Source organism: Helicoverpa zea, chromosome 13 (assembly GCF_022581195.2).
Source record: "Helicoverpa zea isolate HzStark_Cry1AcR chromosome 13, ilHelZeax1.1, whole genome shotgun sequence".
Classification (NCBI taxonomy): domain Eukaryota; kingdom Metazoa; phylum Arthropoda; class Insecta; order Lepidoptera; family Noctuidae; genus Helicoverpa; species Helicoverpa zea.
The window spans coordinates 12,818,149-12,826,415 of NC_061464.1; the positions used below are offsets into that span (position 1 = coordinate 12,818,149).

General features: G+C 48.2%; 1 protein-coding gene across 2 annotated transcripts; it reads left to right on the top strand.

Annotated features, from left to right (window-relative positions):
- Positions 1-52: 52 nt before the first annotated feature.
- On the top strand, positions 53-4,126 carry LOC124635806 (apoptosis-inducing factor 1, mitochondrial-like). 2 transcript variants are annotated; one of them, XM_047171758.1, is made up of 6 exons: positions 53-349; positions 635-672; positions 2,013-2,171; positions 2,251-3,492; positions 3,561-3,881; positions 3,953-4,126. In XM_047171758.1, exons 1-6 carry the CDS (start codon positions 256-258, stop codon positions 4,022-4,024), a joined length of 1,926 nt encoding a protein of 641 aa, XP_047027714.1. In that variant the 5' UTR covers positions 53-255; the 3' UTR covers positions 4,025-4,126. The 2 variants fall into 2 exon arrangements, with proteins under 2 accessions (XP_047027714.1, XP_047027715.1); XM_047171759.1 differs by lacking the exon at positions 2,013-2,171.
- Positions 4,127-8,267: the final 4,141 nt, after the last annotated feature.

Consider the following 8,267-nt stretch of genomic DNA (forward strand, 5'->3'; position numbering starts at 1 on the left):
ATAATATTAGACAATTTTCAAACCATAGATATTATATAAAATTATGTCATGAAATAGAAAACGTCAAAGTCAAAGGCAGCTTCCTAACCTAGTTCGTGCCTAGCGGCGAGACATAATTTCACAACAGTTTTATAATATTTCAAAGATGTATGGGAATGAGAATAAAGGGTTAAATTAAAGTTTCATCCATCAACCCCATTTTATAACAATTAAATATTTTATTTAGTTTTTGAGGGAAGTGAAAAATAATTAGTAATGCTTAGAGTCAAAGCCGTATCTGCAATTTACATCGAGAGTCAAGCTCTCGAACTGCTCTCGGCGGCGAGAAGAGATGTGTACAAGCTGTTCCGTAAGTTTTGTACATCCACTTTATCATAAACTACGTGTAGTGTACTTGGAATGTTTATAATCGATTCCATATGACCATAACTTGAACTTAGTATAAGCCCTTTTGACTTTTTTGGGCATAATTATGATAAAACTAAAGTTGCTTTATAGAAGTAACTATAGTATTAGTTCAGTGGATCATCTAAGTGGCGGATTTTAGTGTTGAATGCATTTCTTATGTATGTAACAGTTGAGTTGGTCAGAACCGAGTGATGGTTGTGAGCGTAACCGCTGCTCCTTGTTGCAGGCACCAGCTCGCTGAGCACGCAGGCTCCCTCCTCACAGGTAACTATTGTTTCACTCTCTACACGACACTGCCGGTCACTGATTAAGGCACTTGTTTCTAGACCTAGTTGCGTGTTCCTTATATTTGGCAAACCATTTGAAGTCACTCCAGTTACAGCTTATTACACCATCATGGTTTGTGTACTTAAACCCTAGATTTTAATTTACTCTCTTTACCAAAGTAGTTGGCAGAAGATTGACTTTCTCATAGTTGCTAGTTTACATGTAATTTATCTTTCAATTTTAATATCACTCTTATTTACACAGTAGCCAATCACAAATTATATATCTACTAACTAAAATGGATTAAATTGAAATATAATAATATTTAAAAAATGCCATTGAGAAACTCTTCGCTGCCCTCTGCGAGCATACCCATGAGGCTTACAGATTGACTTACAATTAACATTTGAATACTTCATAATTATTCACTATGAATTGTTTTTAATAGTGAGCAGTTATGATAAGTCTACTTATTTTTCAAGCATACGAGGAGAATTAAGCATTATAGAACGGTAGGTTACTTTGATTAATAATCTTGGTGTTCCCTACAGTGTTACCCATACTGCAAGGAAAACAATAGCATGCCCACAAGTCAGACAGTTGCACACGTTGTATTCAGGTTACCCATGCTGTGCCAGATATTGTTGTGTTCTACTTATTCCTCAACCGATTACAAAAAGCCTTTCTATTTTTGGTTTTGTAAAATGACACTTAGTGCAGATATAATAATAAAAATGAGCAAACTGTTTATGCAGCTTCAAGTAATATAATTTTTATTCTAATTCTAATATAACAACATACAAGGGCTGATTTTTTCAGTGCAATGTTTGGTATGGGAAGGAGGTCCCACTGAAACCGCAGAAATGTATTATTGTAGTCCTATTTAGTGAGATAGTAAACTGTTCATCACTAATGTGAACTTTAACTCAATGTGGCCAGAGTTGTCAACAGTATTGATGAGCCTGACTTCCCTTTTTTGTAAATCAGTTTTAGTTAGCAAAATTGTGTTTCTATTCAGCACTATCATTTTAGCTTAGTATAAGTACTGAACTTTAATCATGAACCCATGCATAATCAGTGTTCTCCCACAAGCGGGGTTACCCAGGTGAATAGATTCGCTAAAACTTTTTGCTGCAAAGTGTACAATCACACAACCTCCAGCAAGGTAATTCATTCCTTTTATAGTTTATGTAGTTACTTACTGTCAAACCCACACTAAATATTAAATAATTTAAGTATTTATAGTAGTAGCTGAAATACACTGTACAGCTTGAAATGTCAATATACCGTCTGAAATTATAAAATGGTTCATATAACGTGTACCCTGTACCTTGCAGACAGTACTGACGTCGTCGCGAGGCGACAGCGATGGCGCCCCCCCCGGCGCCCGCTCCCCACCCCCGCGCTCTCCGCCCCCGCCCCCGCCGCCGCCCCCACCGCGCCGCTCCTGGCTGCTCACGGCCACCGCCGTCACCGTCACGGCGTCGCTCGGCGGGGTTTGTAGCACGCTCGCATCTCGCGCCGCGTCCCTAGCGTTAGCGCCGGTACACTGTCACTTGTGTCCGTCGCTTTCAGGTGTACTTCTATAGAAAACTGAGCGAGGACAACGAGAGCCAGCCAGCAGTCCAGCCGGAGCCCAGCGCGGCGAGCGCGGCGTCAGAGCCCGAGCCCATCCCCAGCTCGGGCGAGGACATCCCGCGGCGCGTGCAGTTCCTGCTGGTGGGCGCGGGCACGGCCTCGTTCGCGGCCATGCGCGCCATCCGCTCGGCGCGGCCCGACGCGCGCGTGCTGCTGGTGGGCGCCGAGCCCGAGCTGCCCTACATGCGGCCGCCGCTCAGCAAGGAGCTGTGGCGCGAGCCCGACCTGGCGACGCGCGCGCCGCACCTGGACGCGCTCTCCTTCCGCCAGTGGAACGGGCGTCGCCGCTCCGTGGCCTACGAGCCGCCCGCCTTCTACACGCCCGTGGCCAGCCTGCCCGACAGCGCGGGCGGCGCGGCCGTGGCGCGCGGCTGGCGCGTGGTGCGCCTGGACGCCGTGCGCCACGAGGCCGAGCTGCGCGCGCCGGGCCGCGAGCCCGTGCGCGTGCACTACGACAAGTGCCTCGTGGCCACGGGGGTCCGCGCGCGGCGCAGTGAGGCGCTGCGCGAGGCGGCGGCCGCCGGGCGCGCGCTGGCGCTGCGCGGCGTGCGCGACGCGGCGCGGCTGGCGCAGGAGCTGGAGCGGCCCGGCGTGCGGCGCGTGGCCGTGCTGGGCGGCGGCTTCCTGGCGTCCGAGCTGAGCGCGGCGCTGGCCGAGCGCCTGCTGGCGGACGGGCGCGAGGTGCTGCAGCTGTTCCGCGAGCGCGCGCCGCTGGCGGGCGTGCTGCCGCCCTACCTGGCGCAGGAGGCGGCGCGGCGCCTGCGCGAGGCGGGCGTGGCGCTGCGCCCCGCCGCCGAGGTGGTGGCGGCGGCGCCCGACGCGCGCGGCGTGGCGCTGCGCCTGGCGTCGGGCGAGGAGCTGCGCGCGGACCTGGTGGTGGAGTGCGTGGGCAGCGAGGTGGACGAGGAGCTGGCGCGCGCGTCGGAGCTGGAGACGCACCCGGAGCTGGGCGGGCTGCTGGTGAACGCGGAGCTGCAGGCGCGCACCGACGTGTACGCGGCGGGCGACGTGGCCTGCTTCTACGACGTGGTGCTGGGGCGGCGGCGCGTGGAGCACCACGACCACGCCGTCGTGTCGGGCCGCCTGGCCGGCGAGAACATGGCCGGCGTCGCGCCGCCCAAGCACTACACGCACCAGAGCATGTTCTGGAGCGACCTCGGGCCGCAGCTCGGCTACGAGGTGAGCGTCGCGGCCGGCGCACGGCACTGCTCGGCGCCGGCGGCCACGCTCACTCCGTCTGTTCGCAGGCCATCGGCATCATCGACTCGCGACTCCCCACCGTGGGCGTGTTCTCCGCCGACGCGGTGACGGACACGGCGGCGGCGGCGGGCGCGGTGGCGGGCGAGGGCGGCGCGGTGGCGGGCGAGGCGGGCGCGGTGGCGGGCGCGGTGGCGGGCGAGGCGGGCGCGCTGCGGCCGGTGGCGGCGGCGTCGGACGCGGGCGGCGCGGCGGAGGCGGACGCGGCGGCGCGGCGCTACGAGCGCGGCGTGGTGTTCTACCTGCGCGAGCGGCGCGTGGTGGGCGTGCTGCTGTGGAACCTGTTCAACCGCATGCACGTGGCGCGCCAGGTCAGTGCGCGTCACGTCACGTGTACTGCCGTGTGGCGGCATGCGCTGATCTCATGTAACTCTGTGTGCAGGTGCTGGCGCAGGGCGAGTTCGACGACCTGTTCGAGGTGGCCAAGCTGTTCTCGCTGCACGAGGATGACTAAACAGTATTGGATGGATACACAGCGGGGACTCGGAGAGCATTTATCTGTTATAACTTTGTAAATAACTATTATAAAATAATAATAAAACTGATCTAGATATTATTCTCGATTTTTTGTTGGCCAGTGCTTCTTCGTCGTGATGTGTTGAAGCAATAATAATATATCGGGGTACTTTTGCGATCTGAAATCACCAACCCGCATTGAGCAAGCGTGGTGATTAATACTGAATCCCACCCAAAACAAAAATGTGAAAGACTGCCAAGTTCGATAATATGGGAATGCTTCGCCTATAAAAGAAGTGAGATCTGAATAAGTACCAAGTTCCATACACATACCTCAGTTAAAAATAGTTACTTTTTAATGATGTTACTTGGAAAGTTTTCATACACCTTGTTATAAACCTACTAAACGCAATGAATCAAGTATTTAATTTTCTATTAAAACTTGCCAAGTAACATCATTAAAAAGTAACTATTTTTAACTGAGGTATGTGTATGGAACTTGGTACTTATTCAGATCTCACTTCTTTTATAGGCGAAGCATTCCCATATTATCGAACTTGGCAGTCTTTCACATTTTTGTTTTGGGTGGGATTTCATTTATTTTTGTAAGGTTGTTTATTTTATTTTTTTCTTATGATGAAGTTAGTTAAAGGAATGTCTCATTTATACTATCTTTTAGATTTTTTAATATGCACTATGTTTCTTACAAAGAAATGAACTAGATTAACTAAATGGACTAGATTTACCAACTGACTGACATGACATGTTATCATATATTATGTTCGTGGATCAAAGTTACACATTCGTTATTTTCGAAAGTGATTCACACTTGGCCGTTTTCAGATTTTTATTTTACTTCTAACTACACTATTTTACTTCTAACTAAACTAAATACAAACCATTCGAAGATGTATTATATAAATATAGATAAAGGACAATGCCAGGGTCTGGGCTCATAGTTTGCCCAGCAGTGGGAGTAGTTCCAGAGGGTTCCTTAGTGCACTCTGAACACGTAATGCAAATATTTTTGAAATCGCTCCCTGGGGTCCCGAGGAAAACCAGTTCAAATATTCTCCATGAAGAGTCACTTGACAAGGCCTGAGCCATTTGCCCAGTAGTAGGAGTGTTTGGAATTGGTTCTTTACTTCACTCTTAACACGAAATTAAAATATTTTTGAAATCGGTCCCAGGGGTCCCGAGAAAAACCGGTTCAAATGTTCTCCTTAGATATTCACTTAACAAAGTCTTTGGCATTTGCCCAGTAGTGGGAGTGGTCAAAATAGGTTCTTTACTACACTCTTAACATGAAATCCAAATATTTTTGAAATCGGTCCCTGGGGTCCGGAGAAAAACCGGTTCTAATATTCCACATGAACTGTCGCTTTACAACGCCTATGTCATTTGCCCAGTAGTGGGAGTGATTGAAATAGGTTCCTTACTTCACTCTTAACATGAAATTAAAATATTTTTAAAATCGGTCCCAGGGGTCCTGAGAAAAACCGGTTCAAATGTTCTCCTTAGATAGTCACTTAACAAAGTCTTTGGCATTTGCCCAGTAGTGGGAGTGATTGAAATAGGTTCCTTACTTCACTCTTAACATGAAATTAAAATATTTTTAAAATCGGTCCCAGGGGTCCTGAGAAAAACCGGTTCAAATGTTCTCCTTAGATAGTCACTTAACAAAGTCTTTGGCATTTGCCCAGTAGTGGGAGTGATTGAAATAGGTTCCTTACTTCACTCTTAACATGAAATTAAAATATTTTTAAAATCGGTCCCAGGGGTCCTGAGAAAAACCGGTTCAAATGTTCTCCTTAGATAGTCACTTAACAAAGTCTTTGGCATTTGCCCAGTAGTGGGAGTGATTGAAATAGGTTCCTTACTTCACTCTTAACATGAAATTAAAATATTTTTATAATCGGTCCCAGGGGTCCCGAGAAAAACCGGTTCAAATGTTCTCCTTAGATAGTCACTTAACAAAGTCTTTGGCATTTGCCTAGTAGTGGGAGTGATTGAAATAGGTTCCTTACTTCACTCTTAACATGAAATTAAAATATTTTTATAATCGGTCCCGGGGGTCCCGAGAAAAACCGGTTCAAATGTTCTCCTTAGATAGTCACTTAACAAAGTCTTTGGCATTTGCCCAGTAGTGGGAGTGGTTAAAGTAAATTCTTTACTTCACTTTTAACAAGAAATTAAAATATTTTTGAAATCGGTCCCTGGGGTCCGGGTGAAAAACCGGTTCTTATATTCCACATGAACAATCGCTTCACAAAGCCTGTGCCATTTGCCCAGTAGTGGGAGTGATTGAAATAGATTCTTTACTTCACTCTAAACATGAAATCAAAATATTTTTGAAATCGGTCCCAGGGGTCCCGAGAGATTAATCTGATAAGACTTTTCTGCCAAATAAGTCTTAGGATCTCGCTGTCAGGATCCAGTGCTGGAAAATGTTGGAATGGGTTTTTTTTACTGTGATTTTCAAATAAATTCTAAAAGCGTTGGATTCTAATAAGAACTGACAATGATTTTCTGAAAAAAAAGGCAATTACCGCAATATTTTTGAATTTACGGTTTAAATCTACAAGGTGCCTGCGCAATAAGCTATCTTCTAGAAAAATCTTATCAAGAGGAATAAAATAAGCTCGAACATGAGGTAGTTAGTAGATACCGTTGAGGAGTTCCCTCGTCTCTCTGTCGTCTCCATTGTCAGGTCAGATCTTAACCTTTACAGTTTTGTGGTGTCTGACACATATACCCGAATGACAAGGTTTTACTCGATATGTGTCTACAATTTTTCGAGAGTCGCTCCCGATTTTTTTAGAGGTTCCATCACCAGACCCTGGGCCGGATGACAAATGAACCATTGAGGAAGTAAGCCCTTACAAACAATAAAATAATTGTTGAAATCGATTGGTAAACGACGGAGTTATGCACGTACAAACGTAAAAAGAATACAAATGAATTAAGAACCTCCTCCATTTTTGGAAGTCGGTTAACAAAAAGTAGTCGTGTACAATACCTCGTATTTGTCAATGAATATAATTCATTTCAATTAAGGTAATAAAAGTGGAATAGTTAAGAGTTCGTAAGCTTATTTTTATGTAATATTGAATAAGAGTCAAACCAGTTTTTCTCAGGACTCCCGGGATAGATTTCGAAATGCTTTGGTCTGGGACCTAATATAAGCCTATGGAACATAATACACTATGCAGTTACTGTGGGCAACACTTGAGCCCAACTTCCATACAAAGATTAGCATTGTCCTTTTGTATTTTAGATAAGTGAGGGGGTCTCAATAGATACTAGAAATTTGATATGCGTAAATAAAATAGATTTTGAGTTACAGGGGGTCGAATTTGGCCCGAAATGGTTCGTGTAATATAACCCTCGGCCGGTGTGTCGCTTTTTTTGCTCGAACTTGGCGGACACACTGCCGTGTGTCTAGATCCTCCGTGTGAGAGGAGGCCGCAGCCCAGCAGTGAGACAATAAAAAGGCTTAGAACAAAAATTTTTACTTTTTTTTTTTTAACGACGTCAAATATCATCAAATGACCCCTCCCGCTGTGGGTTAGCAGCGGAGAGGGAGTGTCAGACTCTTACTGTCTAAAAACCGTCGTGTTCCGTCATAGGCCTTTTGTGTACCAGGGCCGCGGTATCTCTTTCGAACAACCCGCAGCCCCGGCAGGCCTTGGCCCTGCTGGGTCCCGCTGGGGTTGCTGACATCTCTTTGAGGAGCGCGTGGAACAACGCGCGTCGTCGACACGGGTCTGTCGTCTAAGTAGATAGAGGGACGATGAGCCACCCGAACTCACCGCCCACAGACCCACGCCTACGGTGGCCGGGAGTCATCTCGCGACACCCGGCGCCCATGGTGTCTACCTGGTCCAGCGCGGCGGCCGGGATGAGAGGTGTGAACTCTCTGGCGTTCCGCCTCCTTCTCGAGCATGACCGCTTCGCAGAAGGAGGCGACGGCATCCCATTCCCTCTCGCCCCGGACCATGGCCTGAACCAGGGCCGGACGCGAGAGGTCGCCGCCGCCCAAAGCCTCGACGAGGACCCGGCGGTGCCCCTCCCATGCGGGGCACACCTGGACTGTGTGGTCCACCGTGTCCTCGGGGCCTTCCGCACAATGGTGACACCCGGGCGCCTCCTCACGACCGATTCGGTGCAGGTACCTCCCGAAACAACCGTGTCCGGTGAGGACCTGCGTCATGCGGTACGTGAGGGCGCCATGACTCCTC

Coding starts and splice junctions, on each gene's coding strand:
- LOC124635806 (XM_047171758.1), top strand. CDS start 256: ATGCTTAGAGTCAAAGCCGTATCTGCAATTTACATCGAGAGTCAAGCT. Junction 2,172..2,250: donor TCACGGCGTCGCTCGGCGGG/GTTTGTAGCACG, acceptor CGTCGCTTTCAG/GTGTACTTCTATAGAAAACT. Junction 3,882..3,952: donor GCATGCACGTGGCGCGCCAG/GTCAGTGCGCGT, acceptor CTCTGTGTGCAG/GTGCTGGCGCAGGGCGAGTT.